The 24,941-nt window shown below is 46.0% G+C and overlaps 1 protein-coding gene across 2 annotated transcripts in view; it reads left to right on the top strand.

The window, feature by feature from the left end:
* FAM13C (family with sequence similarity 13 member C) overlaps positions 1–24,941 on the top strand; it is a 284,231-nt gene that overhangs the window by 136,950 nt on the left and 122,340 nt on the right. For both annotated transcript variants that reach the window (XM_066600788.1, XM_066600787.1), the window contains one exon: positions 14,945–15,001. In XM_066600788.1, coding sequence (XP_066456885.1) covers positions 14,945–15,001 — 57 coding nt within the window. The remainder of the gene's footprint in view (positions 1–14,944; positions 15,002–24,941) is intronic.

Here is a 24,941-nt window from a genome sequence, read left to right as displayed (position 1 = left end):
GACAGGACACAGTTCACACCAACACACTAGGGATAGCATGCCACACAGAACAGGATAGTTCACACCTGATGTCCGGCCACCTGCACAGACACTGAACATGACACTGTTCACACCTATACACACACAATACATAACAGGCATGCAAGAAAACCAAGCGCTAGAGCAGTGTTTCCCAACTCCAGGCCTCAAGGCACCCCAACAGATCATGTTTTCAGGATTTCCTCAGTCTTGCACAGGTGATGTAATTCTTGTGAATGCCTCAGACATTGCTGCAGGTGTTCTTACTAAAGGATATCCAGAAAACATGACCTGTTGGGGTGCCTTGAGGACCGGAGTTGGGAAACACTGCCGTAGAGTGAAGGGATACCAGCTCCCTCTTGTAGAGGAACTGGTATATACATGCAGCAGACCAGTGGGGATTGGCTGGTAGGAGAAGTTCACACCCAGCCAGCTCAATTATTCCACATATATGAAGGTGTTCTCCTGGAAACCCATAGAACAACAGGTCCCAGTACGCACACCCTGACAGTCCAATGCTTATAGCGACCTTCTCTTCCCAACAAACCAAGATGGCCACACCCCTTCTCTCCAATGCACACTGTGCATTGGTAGTATATCAGTAGTCTAAAACAGTAAACACTTCTCTAATTGGTCAGTGCTGCTCATGCGACTAGCCCTGACATATCAAGCAGCATGTAGTGTTTTAAACTACCAATGTACAGTGTTCATCTCATCGGCATAGAAGCAATGTGGTCATCTTGGTTTATCCAAGACCGGATGGTCATTTTAATTAACTGACCTAGTGCTTAGTAAATTTAGCTCACAGTTTGGAAACTATGTGTTAAGTAGTCTGATATAATCTACTGAATAAGCACAATGGAAAGTTCTGAAGGCCTTAAAGCTATGGTACATTCATTGCCAAAAACAATTAATCACTTAGAAGGAATTGTGAGAATTGAATGAAACCTTATATGTGTGATTGAAGTGTTGATATAAGTAAGTGATTACCATATCAGAGCAAAAGGAGAATTTATTGTGGAAGATTGAACAATTGAAGGGAGGCTCTAGTATCTTGTTGTACCGCCTTTAGCTTGTATACAAGATGTGATACTGGGGAACAGGCATGGAGGCATACAGGTTCTGTATGGTATCCTGCAGTATATCGGTCCACATTTGCTGTAACTGAGCCTCTAGATCGTGTAAGTTTGTGGGTTGTTGAAGTTGGTGTCCCAGATGGTCCCATACATGTTCTACTGGTGATAAATCTGGTGACCGGACAGCCACAGAAGTGTGACAATGTTGTGGAGACATTCCTGTGCCCCCCTGGGTGTGCGGATGAGTATTATCCTGCTGGAAAATGCCTCTTGGAAGCCGCCATGAGAAGAACACATGTGGCTGCAGGATGTCCTGAATATATTGCTGAGCTGTCATTGTCCCTCGTTCCACTACTAGGGGGGACCGACTGTTGTATGTGATGGCCCCCCAGACCATCACACCAGCAGGGGGCAGTGTGCTGCTCCACAGCAAAAGCAGGATTCAAGTGCTTACCCCTAGGTCTCCAAACACGAACACGTCCATCGCCATTGCCCAAACTAAACCTGGATTTGATGATAAAGACAACCTGGTTCCACTCTGTATCAGTCCAGTTTAGTCATTCACGAAACCACTGCAAGCGGAGGTGACTGTGCGTGGGTTCAAAGGTAATACATGTAATGAGCACTGTCAGACCAAATGAGCTTCAACCAAGTGCCTAGAAATGGTCCAGACTGACACAGGGCCTGTAACAATGGTGCCACCTATCTCTAGATGGCAGCCAACAAAATAGTGTGAGCTATTCGTGCTTGTCGTACGATCCTCTCTACTCGTGGTCTGTTGAGGGTGTCCTGAGCCTGGTCACCTTGTGTGCATGCCCTCATGCATCCACTGGTCCCAACACCTCCTAATAGTGTAGTCGGAATGGCCCAGGTGGTGGGCAATTCGTAGATTTGACCATCCAGCTTTTCGTATTTAAATAATGCACCCCCTTTTAAACTTTGTTAACTAGTCGAAATCTTAGATTGTGCTATAGAGGCGCCTAGTGATCAACAAGCTCTACAAAAGTGGAAAAGAAGTCCACTACACACAAGTAGCCTCTGAGAGCCTTTTTATAGACCAATGGTGGAACCACTTTTAGGACCTCTGGTGGCAAGACTGTTCATCTAATCACACGATAACTCTAATCATTTGCATATCTAGGTGCTTGACTCTTTTGACAATGAGTGTATATGGTGATTTTTATTATTGTTGTCAGTTATTCTGTCTAGGAATTTCGTAATACTTTACTGCTGATATATGATTCTGCTTGCAGCTGCAAAAACGGGCTGCTGACTTCAGCCATAAGCAGATCAATACAAATGAGAAACAAAGAAGATTTAGCACTGGTGATCTTAGAAAAATCCACTCACTAGATGTATAAAAAGTTCACCTGTTAATTGTAGCATTTGTAATGTGCTTGGGTTCATTAATAAAAGATGATCACAAATCGACCCCTGCTGCTCGTATCACCAGATACTATGGCTAAGTTCACAAATGTTTTTCTTAGCAGAATCTAACTACTATGGACCATTTCATCTCTGCCAGACTGAGGCCTGGACAACAAGGAGACTTTTTGTAGCACTACTGATTGATTTTAACTATTGAGTAATGCCTGCAATCCATAATATTGAGTTGTATACAATGTAGTCCTTTGGACCGTAGGTGTAGCTCCATTGTTACAATTAAACAGTATTGCTACAAGGAATCTTTACAAGTCAGTATTTAGATCAGTGTTTTGCACTATTATTTGCAGGCTAAAACCAAGAAAGGAATCTCAAGTTTTGAATTCATTTGTTATGTCTAACCCCTTCCTAAAAGAAACTGACTCAAGATCTCTCGGTCAGCAAGAACAAGCAGACAGGGAGGCATACAAAATACTAAAGCAAGGAGATTACTAGGCTAAGTAGTGCAGGCGGAATGGATGAAATAGACGCAGCATGGGATCTCACCCTGCTTTGACCTTGACTGATCCTTTCTAAAGCAGGACTACAACCCTGAAAAGGACTACCTCGTGTCTGGAACCTTACTAGATTCTCTAGATGTCATCAGATGGAACCTGGGCAATAAATGACAGAGGAAGGGGAAGACAGGATGCAACTGACATGGCAGCTAGGTATTACTGAAGGAACGTGAGGAAATGAGAGTTTTACAAACAGGTAGGACAAAATGCAGGAGAATTGCCAAAATAGACATGATGATGACAGACATATGGGAATTAAAAAAAAATGATCCAAAGTAATGTGGACATAACAGTCCAAACTGAAACCAACTACGATACAGAAAGCATTACTAGCTTTCCCAGTAACTTAGAGCTGGTTTAAGAAACTCCACCAAGACATTTGACAGGCTGGCTGAGACGATAGACAACTCAGCCCGCCTATCAGTAATTTTACTGATGGGGAAATGCTTCTCCCATAGCATCATACTAAATGACACTGTGCCGGTACTAAAAGTCTCATCGCTGTCAGGATGGGCTGCTATTGGGGTCACTGTGCCCACAGGGGGACTCCTACACTGGTCATCACTCCTGGCCGCCTGGCTCCTACACGGCGCAGAGGTGCTAGGAGCATGGCGGCTGCTGCCCGGCCGTGTTCCTGTTTCCATGGCAGCCTGCTGCATCTCCACTGACCTACTCTGGTCTGCTAGTGCTGAGGGAGGTTCTCCCAGCACTTTCTGATTATCCTGCTGCTGTCAGGTGCTCCGCCCCAATCAGCTGCTGGGGCGGGAGCTCTGACAGCATTTAAACCCCTCAGTTGCTTCCTGACACTGCCAGTGTTTGTATAGGCTTCCTTGCACTCACCAGCGTTTCCTTGTGTTCCTGATTATTAGTGTTGTGACCTCAGCCTTTCCCCTGAGCTGACTTCGTCTCCTCCTTCTGTACTGCGTTTCTCCGGACTGACTTTTTGTGCTTGACCCTGGCTTGCTCCTGGACTGGTTTGCAGTTTTCCCTTTGTGCTTCGCTCTGATTGTCCGTTTGTCTGTCCATTTGTTTTCTGTTTCCAGGGATTGTGGCTTTCCCCAGCATTCTCCTAGCCAGTGTATGGACCGTCGCCCAGTTGCCTGCCTGGGGTTAGCCAGGAGTGGAGGCAAGTAGGCAGGGACAGGGGTTGTGGGCTACATTGCAGGGACCCCCGACCCCTGCTTTCCCTGGTTCCCTGACAATCGCATATTCCTGCACTGACTCCATGACATCACACCAGACATGCACCCATACCAAGAACTAGATGGTGCCTGGAGCACTTTGACACTTTTCTTTTTTTTTTTGCATACAAAATACTGTCAAAAATACTGTTGTGTGAAGATAACCTTAAACTGATGCCACTAATGTTGATCAGTTCTAGAATGAAGAATTTGTTGGCCATCAATCCTTCATCACTTTTTATTTTTGTCCTTAAAAAAAATCTGATAGCTCACGTTGCCTCCGCATATGGACTCTCATATTTCATGGGTAGGGAGAGTTAATTCCTTGAAAATGACATTCCTTCTCCCACACTTATATATGTTTTCAGAGCTCTTTTGGTTCATGTTCCTAGGCATGTTCTGAAGACATTTCAACAAATGTCACTTCGCTCTGTTGGAAAGGACTCAATTCTGAGCATCAGGCACTCCACGTTATACAGACACAGGCTGAAAGGACATCTTATGGTTCTAAACTACTTGAATTATTATCAGACAGCCAAGATAGCCCAATTGACTCTTCTTCACTCAACTACCAAGGCTACTCTTTGGCTTTCTCTAAAGGCCCTTGAGGTATTTCCTTTTACTACTGACTTAGTTCTGTGGACTCCACTGGCACACAGGCCCCCTATTATTAACCCTGCTAAACATTCTCTTAGGGTTTGGGATTCTGTTAAATACTCTGGTGACTTAATATCCCCCTACTTGCCTCTACTACCATTTTTGCGGAGCCCTTTATTCCCTCCTGGTAATGACTCTCCTCAAGCTTTTAGAGCTTGGACGGGCAAGGGTCTCACTAAATTATATCATTTGCTCTCTTTGAAAGGCACCTCTTCCTTTTCTATACCTCAAAAGAAATATGACGTGCCTTCCCCTGAGTTTTATTGATATTTACAACTTAAACATTTCGTATCTCATTTACTTCCAAGACTACTAACTCTCCCCTGACCCTAACTCCCTTTGAGACATATTGTCTTAAATACTTACCTGCTAAAGGCCTAATCTCTCAAATATACTGCAGCTTGGTTCACTCCTTCTACCTTAACCTATGCCATATGTTTCTAGATGGGAGGCAGATCTATCATCTATTCTTACTGACAAGGATTGGTCGCGGATATAAGAATTGACTTATAGTAGTGTCCATAATATATTAATGATAGAGACTTCTTTCAAAGTCTTCAGACTTTGTTGGTATTTGTATCCTACTAGATTATGGAGTAACCAGTTATCCCTCTAGTTGTTTCTGCGGTTGTCTTCACATATGGCGGTCCTGTCCTCACGTAAAAACGCTATGGATTACAGTTTGCTCACTTTACTATTCAGTTACAGTTTGTAATATATGGGAAAAGCCATGGAAATCCCTTTTGAATATGCAAATTGTAATAATTTCTCCAAACTCTTAGCAATTGATATTCTTCTTTTTTCTTGCTACCAATCAGTTCATTGCTCAATCATGGAGAAAAGTGTCGTTGGAGGTAAAAGGACAGTTTAATCAGTGCCTGATTAATGAGAAATTCCTGAAAGTCTGGACCTCGTGGTTCGATTATGTCCTCCCCTCCCAAAATAACACGTTTTTAATTTCATTGTAATAGGGCCTATGCATTTTGGTGTCCTGGCCTTGCATCATTTGTCCAAGTTCTCGGCTTTGCGAATAGAAAACCTAGAGCAGAAGCATAGGACATGTCTGAGTTCAGCGGCCCTCCCATCGGATGGTCTCAAGCTTGTCTGCATACAGTGCACAGGGCAGAAGACTGCAGATTTCTCCCTGGTAGAGGCGCTGCCAGTAGAAATCATGGTATGATGCCCCTCCACATCTGAGCACTAATATGGCAGTGCTAATAGTAAGGTTCATTTCACCTGATAGACTTCTTCTAATGATGCTGCAGTGAAGCATGTGTCCTGCTGCGCCAACGAATTTCTGTGGGACTGATGGAAACAGATAATTGTAGTATTCGACTGTCTCTAGAAGTCCCATAGACTTTGACTGCAATGGCAGCATTTATATTCAACTATAGCTCCATCCAACCCCCCCCCCCCCCCCTTAACTCCTGACGTACAGTGAGGAGGAACATGGGGCTCAGAAGACCCATTATGGTGATTGGTTTGGGTCAGACATTTATCACCCATATTGTGGACAGGTAAATGTAGCCTACTACAGATTAGGCCAGTCTGTACTACAGTTCTAGATCAAGAACCAATTTTGGTGTAGTCCCTCATTCCCCATCCCATGACAGCTGGATGTCAAGGCTTCAATGACATGTCTCCTGGCAAAATGCAACATCAGCCTTGATGATCAATAATGTATAACTGCTGCCCAATGGAATTTTCTAGTCCAGGTCTCTGCAGAAATCCGCACAGAATGGAGCAAGCTGCGATTTTTCTGCCACGAGCGGAAATTTTCGCTCATGTGCAGGAAGCAGTGTAGTGGCAACTATCTTGTGGTCATTGATATAGTGGTAACTACTCTGCAGATACTGATATAGCGGGAAATACTATGTGGGCATTGATATAGCAGTAACTACCCTGTGGACACTGATATAGCAGTAACTGCTCTGTGGGCACTGATATAGCTGATGACTATCCTGTGGTCACTGACATAGCCGTAACTTCCCAGTAGACACTAATATAGCGGTAACTACCCAATAGACACTGATATAGCGGTATCTATTCTATGGGCAATGATATAGAGCTAACTACTCTGTAGACACTGATATAGGGGTATCTATCCTGTGGACACTGATATAGCGGTAATAACTCTGTGGACATTGATATAGCGGTATTAACTCTGTGGACACTGATATACCGGTAACTACCCTGTAGGCACTGATATTGCGGTAATTACTCTGTGGACACTGATATACCGGTAACTACCCTGTAGGCACTGATATTGTGGTAATTACTCTGTGGACACTGATATAGCGGTAACTTCCCTGTAAGCACTGATATTGCGGTAACTACCCTGTGGGCACTAATATAACTGTATCTACCCTGTAGGAACTGATATAGCGGTAATAACTCTGTGGACACTGAAGTAGGGTTAACTACCTTGTATGCACTGATATAGAGGTAATTGCTCTGTGGACACTCATATATCCCTAACTACCCTGTGGACACTGATATAGCCCTAACTACCCTGTGGACACTGATATGGCCCTAACTACCCTGTGGACACTGATATGGCCCTAACTACCCTGTGGACACTGATATAGCCCTAACTACCCTGTGGACACTGATATAGCCCTAACTACCCTGTGGACTCTGATATAGCCCTAACTACCCTGTGGACACTGATATGGCCCTAACTACCCTGTGGACACTGATATAGCCCTAACTACCCTGTGGACACTGATATAGCCCTAACTACCCTGTGGACACTGATATATTCCTAACTACCCTGTGGACACTGATATAGCCCTAACTACCCTGTGGACACTGATATAGCCCTAACTACCCTGTAGACACTGATATAGCCCTAACTACCCTGTGGACACTGATATAGCCCTAACTACCCTGTGGACACTGATATAGCCCTAACTACCCTGTGGACACTGATATGGCCCTAACTACCCTGTGGACACTGATATAGCCCTAATTACCCTGTGGACACTGATATAGCCCTAACTACCCTGTGGACTCTGATATGCAATTATTTTATGATTAGATTTTAAATCTGAGTGAAACCAACGATTCCATGTAACAACAGTCTTTTAGTTCTTGCTGTAAATGGCGTCCAATATGCATATCTCGCACCTCCCCTCTTATAGCACAATGTTGCAATCCATGTAACAGTTCCTGCACTGTTCCCATGGCAACTGAATTCCGAATTAAACTAACTGTATAACAACAGCAGACAGATGTACGCTTCACTCTCACTTTAGCCCTGAAGCAGGGAATCTATCTGCAATACATTCGTGCTACTGCTCCCTTCTTTCTTTCAATCTGAGTATCAAAGAAGATGAAGTTGGACATTCAGTGCCAATTGTGAGAAAAAAGAAAGAAAAACAGTCCTGAAATTCTCCATAAGGCTAGTTTATCATTTATTTGTGCATTATCTTTTTTTATGACTCAAGTACCAATAGGAATAAGATGGCATTATGATGTTGTGTCTATAGTACTGTATATATTATTCTACCACGCATATATTTGTATATGTAAACCACCATATATTTCATTAGAAGCCAAGGCATACGAGGACACAGCATGGACTCTTAGGGCTCACTCACATGAGCGTAGTTTGTCTGCGTATTACGCACGTATTTTTCATGCGCATATTGCGAAGTACTGAAACTTCTTAGACTTGCATTGGGGTATTCACAAAAAATTTTAGCATGTCCTATTTTTGTCCATACTGCAGACCGATATAGCCCATGCAATGTGTATTTATTCAGTAAGTAATAGAGATGAGCGAACGTACTCGGTAAGGGCGATTTCGCAATCGAGCACTGCGATTTTTGAGTACTCGGGTGCGCTGTGGGTGAGCGGGGGGGGGGGGTTGCAGCGGGGAGTGGGGGGGAGAGGGAGAGAGAGAGGGCTCCCCCCTGTTCCCCGCTGCTACCCTCTACTCCCGTCTGCAACCCCCCGCCCCACAGCGCACCCGAGTACTTTTCACCCGAGTAGTGAAGTACTCGAAAATCGCGGTGCTCGATTGCAAAATCGCCCTTACCGAGTACGTTCGCTCATCTCTAGTAAGTAACCTTGTTTTATTTAGCATGTGTAAATACTTAGTCATCACTGCATTATCATGCTTGCAGAAAACCCGAAATATGCCAGTAACCCATCCGCACAACTTGGTTGAGTAAATACGCAGCATATTACGCAAGTGTGTATGCAACCCCCGTGTAAGTGAGCCTTGAAAGGGGTATCCCCATCTCAGCGTTTCATGGCCAAGGTGGGAAAACCCAGCCTCTCTGTTCCGATCACCTGTTGGAAAGAGCCGAACGGCTAAAGTTCGGGGAGTTATGGAAAAAGCGTAATGCCCTGTGCTGCACTGTTTCTGTAGCTCCCGTTGACTTCAATGTGAACTATGAAAACAGCAGTGCTTTAAACACTTGGCTCTTCCCGTAACCTCCGAGCGGGTGGCCATGGCAGTGGTTTCCCAACTCAGCTATGAACAGTCGAGCTGGGAATACCCCTTTAAGGTGTTAACAGCTCATGTTACACACCTAACAGTGGTAAGTAAAAATTTGAAGATTGACCAATCAGTGAATGTCTTTTATGGAATTACAGAAGATTGTAATACGGGTATTTAGCCTCTGATTTAGTAAACAGGAGAAGATGGTTTGGCTAAAGAAGAGTCACCAATTTGCGAATTCCCATGAGTGTCTGGTTTTTCTACAATCATGATTCCCCATCTGGTAAATCAGATCTATATCCTGCCTATAAAGTCACCTTTTAAAATGAGTACAGAAGCCCATAAACAAGTATTAAAGACAATAGACATGTGTGTGTGTAGGGGGGGGGGGGGGGGATGGGGTAAAGGGGCGAGCATTTTTTTCAGTTGAATGCATGCATTTTGAGGCTGACAGTCATTTGTGCAGTAGGGTTTAATTTAACATTTTTGCACCATTTGTCTTCTGCAGCTTCTACATATCACTATAAACTGAAATAGAAGATCGCTTAGTGAAGCTGGACTGACAGCTTAGTTTCCCTCTGCTCTTTCCTCTCCTGCACAGTCTTATCAGCTAATTTATGACCATAAAAAAGTGTCTTTTCTGTCATAAATTAGCTCATAAGAAGGTGCAGAATCGAAAGTATAATAAGCTGTCAGTTCAGCCTCATTGATGGATCTTCTATTAGGACTGCAGTTTCTATATACAGTGATGTGTAGAAGCTGCAGAAGACAAATAGTGCAAAAATGTTAAATTAAACCCTATTGCAAACATGATTGTAAGCTCAAAATACATGCATTAAAGGAAAAATTGCCCCTCCAAAGTTGTCCATAGCCTATTAAAACAGAGTCTACGTGGCTAATATTTATCTAATTTGGGGGGTAAATGTTTTTTTTTTCACTGCAGGGATCAAGGGCTCATGCCCACAGATGGAGCAGGATACGCCCGTGGATTAACACCACGGGAGTACCGCATTTAAAAATGCAAGAGCCCACAAGCGATTCCAGAAAAACACGGTGAATTAGATCTAGTCAATTGAATGAGAATGCCACTTGTTAATTCCAAGAGCTGTTGCAAAGTTTGACAACCTACGTGACGTACTGAGAGGTCTAGTGGAGGACCCTTCAATCCACTTTTCTACCCAGTACAGGGAATACAAAATACTTGTGCATCCTGCATTATAATTATGATGCTATTATGTGATATTATTGTAATAGAGGCTATTCATTATCATTGTACTCATCTCCCATCCACATTTAGATTAGAGTAGTTTGGATGCAAGGCAGAAGTGAAGGTGGCACATTATAAATACAAAAATAGCTCTTTCTGGAACAAACAGTATCATTAGCTTCTAAATCAGAACGTAAAGTTCAACTCTACAAATAGGAAATCTTATTTCCATGCCCCAGAATTAGTTCAAAGAGCTTCTAACGCAGTTTCGGTGGCTGTGTATATAAAATTGATGAGGACTGATGGATTCCATAATACACTATCAGCCTCGTGCAAAAAAAGGGCATGAAACCTCACGGTTAACCAAAGTAACCAACTGGATTCCATCTTCCAGCATTTTTTGAGGGCAGGTTTGTTGATGAGAGCAGGGATCTGATTGGTTGGTGTACGCATGTTGTCTGCAATAGTTTTTATGTATGACAAGTGAGACTGTTTACATGGCTCACAGACATGACCTATCTACAACATATTCAATGTCTATAGACATGTCATATGTAAACAATTACAGCAGCCATTGTAAGCTTTTGTGCCCTGAAAGAACAACTTGGATAATGAAATCTATGTTTGAAGGGTTTTTTTCGTACTCGAACTAACATTCTAAACTCTAATGTACATCATCACAGTAAGTCATTCTGTAGCAGGTTGACTGTAGCCGGTCTAGCTACTTTCCTAATTTTCTATCAATGTCACGTGACCTTTCGCCTGAAAAATATCTCCACTTCCTTTGACATCTTGTCCACATTTGCTGCTTCCTCCCCTGTCCATAGCCTCCACCAGAGGCGGAACTTGAAGCTCCTGGGCCCCAATGCAAAACCTGTAACAGGGCCCCCAACTATAATGCTTTATTCATAGTACTGGGCTCCCTATATGGAGAAGAGAGGCCTTATGGGCCCCCTAAGGCTTCTGTGCCCACGTGCAACCGCATCCCCTGCATCCTCTATAGTTACGCCCCTGGCCTCCACCATCCTGTGAGCAGTGATGGGAATACAGGCGTGGAAGTACTGCGCTGTATTGCTCATGTGCAGTTCAGAGTGCTGGACGGTCCAGTCTGCCTGCTTCTGGCAGCTTTCAATGGCAGTGAGTGAGAGCAAGGTTGGTGCTAGTAAGTTGTAGGACCTGTAAGTGTGGGTGGAGCTAAAGTGCTGACCAGTAAACAAGCTCCATGCATGCTGGAAGTTGTAGGTAACAGTCTGTTGTGTTTACTGTGGAAATAATGAGATAAACACAGTGGCTGAACGATGGCTGCTTGGGACAAAGAAGAGGGTTCAGAGTGGCAGATCAAAAGTACAAGTTGCCGCTACTTAGCTGTTCCTCCTGGATGTTGGCATTTTCAGAATGTCCTTTTGGGGTCCATTCATATCTGCTTTTAGCAAAACAGATTCATTAAAAATAATAGGAAACACAAAGCAAAACTGGAAGTCAAAGAGATGCAATCATTTCTGATTTTTGGAAGGACCAATCTGTTGATTCTCTCAGGACCCCAGAAATGTTGGTTTCTGTTACTATTCAGTTAATAGTACCCAAGTTTGTACAAACATTTCAAAACTTCAAAAGTATCTAAAATATATATTCAATCCATTTCATTATACAGATATAACAAATGCCAAACTGACATTTGTCAGCCTACATCTGTTTGTTTAATGAATTGACCATTTATTTGGTGCCCTGCGCTATTTTCATAGCCATTGCTTTGCAATGACTACAATTATAGATGAGCGAGTATACTCGCTAAAGGCAATTGCTCGAGCGAGCATTGCCTTTAGCGAGTATCTCCCCGCTCGAGACTGCAGGTTCAGGTGCCGGCGCAGCGGAGCTGTGAGTAGCAGCTGTCAGCAGGAGGGAGAGGGGGGAGAGAGGGAGAGAGAGATCTCCCCTCTGTTCCGCCCCGTTCTCCCCCGCAGCTCCGTGCCCGCTGCCGGCACCCGAACCTTCGGTCTCGAGCGGGGGAGATACTCGCTGCTAAAGGCAATGCTCACTCGAGCAATTGCCTGTAGCGAGTATACTCACTCATCTATAACTACAATGTATCTGCACTACTATAACTATGTAGCGCTCTGTAACAGTCAGGCATGGCGTTGCCACACCTGTCTGCCAGTTTTCTCTGTTAGTTCATGTGGTTGGAAACGAAACAGAACGTAAATGTAAATCTGCACCCTTTTAGCCTAAATACTGTAGGTGTTCTAGATTCTCTGCTGATTCATTTTATCTTGAATTTTTATAGTGTCCGCAGCTCCATTTTTCTTATCAAGAGCTCCAAATTTACTGCATAGACCTAAAGTAGGCTGGGTTCACACGGGCATATTTGCGCAGTAAATGGAACCCATTAATTTCAATGGGTTTGATGACATTTGCACATTTTTGCATTTTGTTCGTGCCAAGAAAAATGCAACATATTGTATTTTTATGCCGATTTGGCCACTGGGCATTTAAAGCACATCTTCTGCAGCTTTTTAACTGCGGAAAACCTGCAGCAGATATGCACCATGTGAAGTTTCTGTCAACTTCCCTGGAGGACGCCTTGGAGATATTTGGATATTGTCTTAATATTAAATTGAATGCACTATATAAACAGCATGCAGACAGCTTCTTTTAGTCGCTACTGCTTGTATACCAGCATTTAACATATGGGTATAGGGGCGTATTTAGAACTCTCTATTATTAAGACAGAAGCTCTAACTGTATCCAGAAATGAATGAGCACAACTTTTTGCACCTAAAGATACACTTCAAAATCCATTGTCTATGATGACATTCGGGAATATAATAACCCATAGCGACAATTATGCATATACAACTAGATCTACATGTTGTAGAAAGATGTGCATTGAGGGAGGGGTTTGGAAATGACACAGTTGTTCACAAAGTCCATATAAAGTCCATTCAACTTTATTTTATGCCAAAAATAGAAGATTTATAGAAAAAACAGCCACTTTCAGCACACAGACTTTGTGCAATAAACAGAGATTAAACACCTGCCCGCCTGGACACTAACTAGACAGAGTTCTTCTTCACCAACATGCAGCATTTGTCAGCAAACAGCCAGAATTACCTAGTGTGCTTGTGTTCATCTCCCAGGCTCTGGCCCAGACTACCTGGGATTGCAGTCTTCTATGTCCCAGTGACTAGCTCCGTGGAGACAGCTGAGCTGAGAACCAGGAAAAAGTCCCTACTGGATTGGGACAGTGAATGATGAGTCCACCACCAACCTACCCATTACTTCAATAAAATTTAGCCTGTAGCACACCTAAGTATACTAAGTTCATTGAACGAAGCCATCATTTCTGGGTTTTTCATCTCACCTAGGCTCAGCATCTGGGTGAGATGTACGCTCCCTCCAGTAACTTTCCTGTGACATGCCTACAATGTATTTAATCCATCTACCATATTTCATGACACTGACTTATAAATGTCCCAGCACTCTTCCTGTTTTTAGTAAGTGAAACGCTTCTGCAGACTTTCAGGTTTATTTTTAGTGTATAAATCTTACAAAGCCTAGAAAACTGTTTACGGATGTGAAAGTCATTATTAATTGTTGAGGGCAAGTACAAGTGAAACTTCGCATTGTTCTTCTTTGTCAAGTCTGTTGATTTTGGCAAACTTTTTTCTGTATGTGAAGAGCACAGTCAAAAATAAAACATCAGTAAGGGTGGTTTCACATCTGCACTGGGGATTCTGCTTTCCGGCTCCATTCAGGGATCAGGAAAGGGGAATCCCCATGGCCGATAGACTCCGTCTCAGTACAGAACCCAACGGACCCTATTGACTATAATGGGGTTGGTTCAGTTTCCGCCCGAGTTTTAGATGGAAGAAAAATTTCTGCATGCAGCGCTATTTCTTCCAGTATTTCATCCCGGGTCTGCGGTGAAACCTCCGACTGGAGGTTCCAACGCAGATGTGAAAGTACCCTAAATCAGGTAATGCATGGTATTAACTCTTTGCAATCCAATTTTGGATTCAGGGTTTCCTAGGGTCTTTCTCTTTCTGCCATTATACAATGGCACCATCTGCTGGGTAGAGCCAGTACTGTGGTATGGGACATGCTGGAGAGGCCCCCGACTATAGAGCGGCCAGTAATATACAGTAAGAATACCCAGCTGGATGTCTTCCGACATCGGAGCTGTACAGCCTTCAAATGGAATGTCTTTAGACGTCAGACAGTGGATTGGAAAGGGTTAAAGTATATTGTTAACAAGCAATAATTGTGTAATAAAAAGCTCGGCAACTTTGTAGTATACATTGTTCCTTAATTTGAAGTGAATTCATATTTACAACCGCAGACTGAAAAGCTCTACAAACCTAATGTTACAATTCTACACTGGATACAATTTTAATTACCTTTGTACCTGTTTTTTGCAGTAGCGAATGTGAAACTCCCTCCCTACATGAGGACCAAACTGTCTGTTCCAAACTCAGGTGAGATTGCCTCTCTAATCCTTATTGTCTATGAGCATCATCCAAATGGAAACATTTCTAGACTTTGGTTTTCTTATAGAAGTGTCATAATTTGATATACTGCATTTATTCCTATTCCCTCCTCTGCTTTACCAATTATGTACATAATTTGAATGTACACATAGTTATCTTTAGTTGCATAAATTCTGTTCGTCATTAAAGAGGGTTGTCCAGTTGTAAGTTATCAATGGCCTGTCTGCACGGTAGCTCATCAGTAGTAGATCAGCAGATGTTTATGGCCTACCAATCAGCTGTTTAGGGTGCGTGTAAACTGAACTGATTTCTGTAGGAAGCAGACAGCTCCGTTCTCACTGCAGTGGCCAGGTTTGGTATGACAAGAAAAGTTCCCATTGAAGTGAATGGGAACTTTGCTGTTATATCAAGCCTGGCCTCTGCAGTAAGAACGGAGTTGTCTGCTTCCTGCTGAAATCAGCTCGGTGCATGAGTGCAATGGCCTGGTGAACAGCTGACTAAGGGAATCCAGAGTGGCAGTCTCCCCTCAATCTACTATTGATCATCTGTCCTAAATCAAGGCATCAATATTTTCCAACTAGACAACCCCTTTGTTCATTTCCATCTCATGCAGTAGAGTTTTCCACAGCTTAACTGCTTTTACTGTAAAGAACCCCCAAGTATGCTGACGATATAAGCATTTTCCACATACAAAAGATGTATCCATGCTCTTTATATAGTTTTTGTAATGAATCAATCACTCATATGCCAAGTAATCATAAATTGACTATGGATGTATTTGTACAAATCCAAACCATGGTCTTTCAAGCATCTAATCTCCAAGCTAACGAAGCCCAATGTTCCAAGCCTATCATGTGAAGTAAGATCTCCTATGCATTTATTAATCTAGTTACAATGACTTTCAGCGCTCCTGTATCTTATCTACATTGTAGTATCCAGACCTGTGCCCTGTATTTAAAGTGACTCTCCGATCCTGGAAGACAAAGATGGCTGAATGACTTCTCTGATGCACATTGTGCTTTAGTATGCATTGGTAGTCTAAGACGCCATATACTGCTTTGACCGGCTAGTGACACCCATATGGACAGCACTGGTCAATCCAAGCAATGTGTAGTGTCGTAGACCAAGGAGACATACCAATACGCAGTGTACATCAGATAGAACTGCAGTGTGGCCATCTTTGTCTGTCCATAACCAGAGCAGCACTTTAAGATATATTCTCAAAGTGATGATATATGTACAAGTGTTTATGACTTTTTATGCTATATTCATTTGACTTTCTTGCTGCTTGGTACTAAGTGCTGGTCCTAACTAGAGATGAGCGAACGTACCCGTTTAGGGCTATTTCGCAATCGAGCATCGCTGTTTTTGAGTAACTGCCTACTCGTGGTGGAGCGGGGGGTAGCAGTGGGGAACAGGGGGGAGCTCTCTCTCCCCCCCCCCCCCCCACTGCCCTCTGCAACCCCCCCGCTCACTCCTGGCGCCCCCCCCCCCCCCGAATCTTTTCGCCCGAGTAGGCAGTTACTCGAAAAAAGCGATGCTCGATTGCGAAATAGACCTAAACGAGTACGTTCGTTCATCTCTAGTCCTAACCCATATGTATGGTTGTTAATGTAATTTAATGTCAGGCTACTTGTGTAGCCATTGTGGTACAGTATAAAGATGACACCTACTATACTGTAGATAGACGATGATCCCGGTAATTAACCAACACAGTGTGCAGCCTAAGCATATTTGATGCTTTAGGTTTAATTACATTACTGTGTATTTTCTTGATATTTGCCCAACGTGGCTGCAATTATTCCATTATTATGGTATTATTACTTTGAATTATTGTGACCATTACAATTGTGTCGACAATATGCGAGATTATGAGAAAAATAACTATGAAAGAAAATTATTTGGAATCTGCACAGGAAAGCATTCATAAAAAAAGCTTTTTCGTTAATGAATATGAGTCTAGAGATGAGCGAACGTACTCGGTAAGGGCGATTTTCGCAATCGAGCACTGCGATTTTCGAGTACTTCACTACTTGGGTGAAAAGTACTCGGTTGCGCCGGGGGGCAGGGGGGGCGCGGCGGAGCGGGGGGTAGCAGCGGGGAACAGGGGGGAGCCCTCTCTCCCTCTCCCCCCCCACTCCCCTCTGCAACCCCCCGCTCACCCCCGGTGCACCCGAGTACTTTTCACCCAAGTAGTAAAGTACTCGAAAATCGCGGTGCTCGATTGCGAAATCGCCCTTACCGAGTACGTTCGCTCATCTCTAAATATGACACAAAGTAAAATGTGTTTGCAAATGTTAAAATGCGAGCTCTGTGGGTCGGCTTCGGCATTTGAAGTCGAACAGATCATCCCTTGCGGTGGTTTGTGACTCCGACATTTCTCTGTCTGATGTAGTAATAGTGGTAAATAAGCCGGCATTAAGTTGTACTCATAGACTTATAAATAGCAGGGATAGCATGGACTGGTTTGTTCCACCTTGTGTTCTCTTTTGAAGTCTGACATTAAAAGCATTCCCAAATGCTGTATCATGGGAACTTCATGGCTTTTTATACAATAGTTTTACTAGAAATGATTGTGGAAGAATTTGACATGTACTGCTGCAGAGGTACTCAACTGAATGCGGACCTCAGCCGCTGGCTGTCCAGACCAGGAGAAGAAACCTCTTCCCCCTTCACTAACTCCTTTCAGTGTGATCACCCTGACAGGACCTGACACTGCAGTATGGGCTCACTCCCCAGCTCTAGGTGATCAGAGATCTTGAGAACAGGAGTCGGTGGTGGCGGGGAAGCGAGGCTACGCTGTGGCTCATAACAGGAGGCAGCATAGAGCTCATTTATATGTGTGAACCAGTGAAAGGAGGACTATATATTGGATGGGGCAGAAGAGAGGATAAGAGATCGTTTTACGTGGAACTGTATATCATATTTTCTAAAAAGAGAGGGAGATATGTATTATTTGGGACTGTATGTTCAGGGGTATGTTGAGGGGCTGAAGATAGGGGCTTTTTAAAATTTTTTACATGCGCTATAAGAGGGGATGATGGGAGGGAGAGTGTAAGGTTTACATGGGACTGTATGTTGGGGTTGAACGGAGGGAAGTGATATTTCTTTGTATGGGACGGTATGATGTAAGTGATGAAGAGAGAGAAATTCTGGTTTTACATGGGACTGAATGATTGAGAAAAGAGGAGTAACTAGAAGCTTCTGGGCCTGGATGCAAAATCTGTAAAGGGGCACACAACTATAATGCTTTCTTCATAGCACTGGGCTCCCCATATGGAGAAGATAGGCCTTATGGACACCCTAAGGCTCCTGGGGCCGGGAGCAACCACATCCCCTGCATCCCCTATAGTTACGCCCCTGATTGAGGAGTTAGTGGAGGTGGAAAACTAAAATCAAAGACGCCACAGAGGGTTACTATAACTAAGAGGGGCCAGTAGAATTAAGAAGGGCACTACAGAGGGTCACATTATACTATGGGAGTTACTGAGAGTGGCGTTGAGGGTAGCGGCAGGATGGAAAGAGTGTGTAGAGATGAGTAATAGCTGGTCTCGTGGTCTGGGCCCGGATAGTGAAGTAAAACAAAAACTGACGTCACCAATCAAAGAAGACGTCACTCATTCTGCAAAAAACAATCCACTGCTCTCTCAATGGGAAAATAAAAAAAGTTATGATCTCAGATTATGGTGAGGTAGGTGCTCTATAGTGCAAAGGTAGTAAGAAAAAACGTATACATATTTGGTATCGTCATAATCGTATCAATGTTTATACGTAATCACAACTGTGTGCCTTGTTTTAACCCTCATTACCTGGGTTTGGCTGAACTTTCATCTGACGGCAGACTTAGGAGGGCGGACATTTGCAAAAAGTAGTTAAGTACCCCCGTATTACAGCTATGTATCTTGTGATGTGAATACCTGTTATATATATCAGTACATCTAACCCAACATTTTGAGACCATTGACATATACAAACTATATAATTTCTAACTAAGTTCTTGAGAGGACGGCCTTTTGATATCAGCACTTAGGGATTTTGAAACATATTTCTTTTCTAAAGTCACAGTATCAGGAAACTTCTGATATTCTTAGTTCTAGAAGTCAGATGTGGCGAAAATTCCAACCTTGTTAAGCGGCCAGCAATAAGGGACTACTAATTTTTAGCTGCATTATCTACCTGGTTCTTTGGTTTTATCCAGCCCTGACATACTGTATGTTAATAGCATGTATAGTGCCTTAATATTATTAAGGTTGTCCAGAGAGAAAAATGTCATCGATATCTGCTCAGCATAGTGTAAAAAACATAAGAAGTAGAGATGAGCGAACACCAAAATGTTCGGGTGTTCGTTATTCGTAACGAACTTCCCGTGATGCTCGAGGGTTCGTTTCGAACAACGAACCCCATTGAAGTCAATGGGCGACCAGAACATTTTTGTATTTCGCCGATGCTCGCTAAGGTTTTCATGTGTGAAAATCTGGGCAATTCAGGAAAGTGATGGGAATGACACAGTGACGGATAGGGCAGGCGAGGGGCTACATGTTGGGCTGCATCTCAAGTTCCCAGGTCCCACTATTAAGCCACAATACCGGCAAGAGTGGGCCCCCCCCCCTCCCAACAACTTTTACTTCTGAAAAGCCCTCATTAGCATGGCATACCTTTGCTAAGCACCACACTACCTCCAACAAAGCACAATCACTGCCTGCATGACACTCCACTGACACTTCTCCTGGGTTACATGCTGCCCAAACGGCCCCCCTCCCCCCCACAGCGCACACCAAAGTGTCCCTGCGCAGCCTTCAGCTGCCCTCATGCCACACCACGCTCATGTCTATTTAGAATTGCGTCTGCCATGACGAGGGACCGCAGGCACACACTGCAGAGGTTGGCACGGCTAGGCAGCGACCCTCTTTAAAAGTGGCGGAGCGATAGCCCACAATGCTGTACAGAAGCAATGATAAATAGAATCCTGTGCCACCGCCATCAGGAGCTGCACACGTGGGCATAGCAATGGGGAACCTATGTGCCACACACTATTCATTCTGTCAAGGTGTCTGCATGCCCCAGTCAGACCGGGCTTTTTAATTCATAGACACAGGCAGGTACAACTCCCTATTGTGAAGTCCCTGTCGACCCACAGCATGGGTGGCTCCCTGGAACCCACCGGCGGTACACAGAAATATCCCATTGCATTGCCCAACACAGCTGAGGTAGTAATGTCGTGCTTAATGCAGGTGGGCTTCGGCCCACACTGCATGCCCCAGTCTGACTGGGGTTCTTTATAAGTGTACAGATGTAGTAAAAACTCCGTGTGCACCTACAGCATGGGTGGGTGCCAGGAAGCCACCGGCGGTACATAGAAATATCCCATTGCATTGCCCAACACAGCTGAGGTAGTAATGTTGTGCTTAACCCTTTCCAATCCAATTTGTATATGGTTTTCCTAGGGGGCTTACTCTTTTTCTGCTGTTATACAACGGCGCTATATGCTGGCTAAAGCCAGTACTGCATGAGCTGACACGTAGGATAGGCTCCGACAGCAGAGAGGCTGGCAATATACAGTAAGAGAACCCCGACGGACGTCTACCAACAACGGAGCTGTACAGCCTTAAACCCTAATGTCTTCACAGGTCACACAGTGGACTGGAAAGGGTTAATGCAGGTGGGTTTCGGCCCACACTGCATGCCCCAGTCAGACTGGGGTTCTTTACAAGTGGACACATGTAGGTTTAACTCCCTGTGGACCCACTGCCTGGGTGGGTGCCAGGAAGCCACCGGCGGTACATAGAAATATCCCATTGCATTGCCCAACACAGCTGAGGTAGTAATGTCGTGCGTAATACAGGTGGGCTTCGGCCCACACTGCATGCCCCAGTCAGACGGGTTTTTTAGAAGTGTACAGAAGTATTAAAAACTCAGTGTGCACCTACAGCATGGGTGGCTCCCTGGAACCCACCGGCGGTACACAAAAATATCCCATTGCATTGCCCAACACAGCTGAGGTAACGTCAGCTGTAATGCAGGTGGGCTAAAAATTAATTTGATTACACTGTAGGCGAGGGCCCACAAAAATTGCTGTATCAACAGTACTAATGTACATCCCAAAAATTGGCCATGGCCAGCCAAGAGGGCAGGTGAAACCCATTAATCGCTTTGGTTAATGTGGCTTAAGTGGTAACTAGGCCTGGAGGCAGCCCAGTGTAACGAAAAATTGGTTCAAGTTAAAGTTCCAATGCTTTTAAGCGCATTGAAACTTATAAAAATTGTTCAGAAAAATTATTTGAGTGAGCCTTGTGGCCCTAAGAAAAATTGCCCGTTCAGCGTGATTACGTGAGGTTTCACGAGGAGGAACAGGAGGAGGAGGAGGAGGAATATTAGACACAGATTGATGAAGCACAAATGTCCCCGTTTTGGATGGTGAGAGAGAACGTAGCTTCCATCCGCGGGTGCAGCCTACGTATTGCTTACGTATCGCTGCTGTCCGCTGGTGGAGAACAGAAGTCTGGCGAAATCCAGCCTTTGTTCATCTTGATGAGTGTTAGCCTGTCGGCACTGTCGGTTGACAAGCGGCTACGCTTATCGGTGATGATTCCCCCAGCCGCACTAAACACCCTCTCCGACAACACGCTAGCCGCAGGACAAGCAAGCACCTCAAGGGCATACAGGGCTAGTTCAGGCCACGTGTCCAGCTTCGACACCCAGTAGTTGTAGGGGGCAGAGGCGTCACCAAGGATGGTCGTGCGATCCGCTACGTACTCCCTCACCATCCTTTTGCAGTGCTCCCGCCGACTCAGCCGTGACTGGGGAGCGGTGACACAGTCTTGGTGGGGAGCCATAAAGCTGGCCAGGCCCTTAAAGACTGTTGCACTGCCTGGGATGTACATGCTGCTCGATCTACGCACATCCCCTGCAACATGGCCCTCGGAACTGCGCCTTCTGCCACTAGCGCTGTCGGCTGGGAATTTTACCATCAGCTTGTCCGCAAGGGTCCTGTGGTATAGCAACACTCTCGAACCCCTTTCCTCTTCGGGAATCAGAGTGGGCAGGTTCTCCTTATACCGTGGATCGAGCAGTGTGTACACCCAGTAATCCGTAGTGGCCAGAATGCGTGCAACGCGAGGGTCACGAGAAAGGCATCCTAACATGAAGTCAGCCATGTGTGCCAGGGTACCTGTACGCAACACATGGCTGTCTTCACTAGGAAGATCACTTTCAGGATCCTCCTCCTCCTCCTCCTCCTCAGGCCATACACGCTGAAAGGATGACAGGCAATCAGCCGGTGTACCGTCAGCAGCGGGCCAAGCTGTCTCTTCCCCCTCCTCCTCATCCTCCTCATGCTCCTCCTCCTCCTCCTGTACGCGTTGAGAAATAGACAGGAGGGTGCCCTGACTATCCAGCGGCATACTGTCTTCCCCCGCCCCCGTTTCCGAGCGCAAAGCAGCTGCCTTTATGGTTTGCAGGGAATTTCTCAAGATGCATAGCAGAGGAATGGTGACGCTAATGATTGTAGCATCGCCGCTCACCACCTGGGTAGACTCCTCAAAATTACCAAGGACATGGCAGATGTCTGCCAACCAGGCCCACTCTTCTGAAAGGAATTGAGGAGGCTGACTCCCACTGCGCCGCCCATGTTGGAGTTGGTATTCGACTATAGCTCTACGCTGTTCATAGAGCCTGGCCAACATGTGGAGCGTAGAGTTCCACCGTGTGGGCACGTCGCACAGCAGTCGGTGCACTGGCAGCTTAAAGTGATGTTGCAGGGTGCGCAGGGTGGCAGCGTCCGTGTGGGACTTGCGGAAATGTGCGCAGAGCCGGCGCGCCTTTACGAGCAGGTCTGACAAGCGTGGGTAGCTTTTCAGAAACCGCTGAACCACCAAATTAAAGACGTGGGCCAGGCATGGCACGTGCGTGAGGCTGCCGAGCTGCAGAGCCGCCACCAGGTTACGGCCGTTGTCACACACGACCATGCCCGGTTGGAGGCTCAGCGGCGCAAGCCAGCGGTCGGTCTGCTGTGTCAGACCCTGCAGCAGTTCGTGGGCCGTGTGCCTCTTATCGCCTAAGCTGAGTAGTTTCAGCACGGCCTGCTGACGCTTGCCCACCGCTGTGCTGCCACACCGCGCGACACCGACTGCTGGCGACATGCTGCTGCTAACACATCTTGATTGTGAGACAGAGGAGGAGGAGGAGGAGGAGGAGGGTGCTTTAGTGGAGGAAGCATACACCTCCGCAGATACCACCACCGAGCTGGGGCCCGCAATTCTGGGGGTGGGTAGGACGTGAGCGGTCCCAGGCTCTGACTCTGTCCCAGCCTCCACTAAATTCACCCAATGTGCCGTCAGGGAGATGTAGTGGCCCTGCCCGCCTGTGCTTGTCCACGTGTCCGTAGTTAAGTGGACCGTGGCAGTAACCGCGTTGGTGAGGGCGCGCACAATGTTGCGGGAGACGTGGTCGTGCAGGGCTGGGACGGCACATCGGGAAAAGTAGTGGCGACTGGGAACTGAGTAGCGCGGGGCCGCCGCCTCCATGATACTTTTGAAGGACTCCGTTTCCACAACCCTATACGGCAGCATCTCAAGGCTGATGAATTTTGCGATGCGGACGGTTAACGTTTGAGCGTGCGGGTGCGTGGCGGCGTACTTGCGCTTGCGCTCGAACACTTGCGCAAGCGACGGCTGAACGGTGCGCTGAACTACACTGCTGGATGGGGCCGAGGACAGCGGAGATGAGGGTGTGGGTGCAGGCCATGAGGCGGTAGTGCCTGTGTCCTGAGAGGGGGGTTGCATCTCAGTGGCAGGTTGGGGCACAGGGGGAGAGGCAGGGGTGCAAACCGGAGGCGGTGAACGGCCTTTGTCCCACCTTGCGGGGTGCTTGGCCATCATATGTCTGCGCATGGTGGTGGTGGTGAGGCTGTTGGTGTTGGCTCCCCGGCTGAGCTTTGCGCGACAAAGGTTGCACACCACTGTTCGTCGGTCGTCAGGCGTCTCTGTGAAAAACTGCCAGACCTTAGAGCACCTCGGCCTCCGCAGGGTGGCATGGCGCGAGGGGGCGCTTTGGGAAACACTTGGTGGATTATTCGGTCTGGCCCTGCCTCTACCCCTGGCCACTGCACTGCCTCTTGCAACCTGCCCTGCTGATGCCCTTGACTCCCCCTCTGAAGACCTGTCCTCCTGAGTAAGCGTTGCACACCAGGTGGGGTCAGTCACCTCATCGTCCTGCTGCTCTTCCTCCGAATCCTCTGTGCGCTGCTCCCTGGGACTTACTGCCCTTACTACTACCTCACTGCAAGACAACTGTGTCTGATCGTCATCGTCCTCCTCACCCACAGAAAGTTGTTGAGACAGTTGGCGGAAGTCCCCAGCCTCTTCCCCCGGACCCCGGGAACTTTCGAATGGTTGGGCATCAGTGACGATAAACTCCTCTGGTGGGAGAGGAACCGCTGCTGCCCAATCTAAGCAGGGGCCCGAGAACAGTTCCTGGGAGTGTTCCCGCTCCTGAGCAGGTGTCATTGTAGTGGAGTGAGGAGGCTGGGAGGAAGGAGGAGCAGCAGACAGAGGATTCGGATTGGCAGCAGTGGACGGCGCAGAACTGCGGGTAGACGATAGGTTGCTCGAAGCACTTTCTGCCATCCAGGACAGGACCTGCTCACACTGCTCATTTTCTAATAACCGTCTCCCACGTGGACCCATTAATTGGGCGATGAATGTGGGGACGCCAGAAACGTGCCTCTCTCCTAATCGCGCAGCAGACAGCTGCGACACACCTGGATCAGGAGCTTGGCCTGTGCCCACACCCTCACTTGGCCCTCCGCGTCCTCGGCCACGTCCACGTCCACGTCCTCTAGGCTTACCCCTACCCCTCAGCATGCTGTATTACCAGTGATTAGATTTCCCAGGCAGGAAATAAATTGGCGCAAGACTGCAGGGCAAATATA

Source organism: Eleutherodactylus coqui, chromosome 4 (genome assembly GCF_035609145.1).
Source record: "Eleutherodactylus coqui strain aEleCoq1 chromosome 4, aEleCoq1.hap1, whole genome shotgun sequence".
Taxonomy (NCBI): domain Eukaryota; kingdom Metazoa; phylum Chordata; class Amphibia; order Anura; family Eleutherodactylidae; genus Eleutherodactylus; species Eleutherodactylus coqui.
The sequence above is the reverse complement of the archived record's forward strand: the minus strand, read 5'-3'. Positions and strand labels throughout refer to the sequence as shown.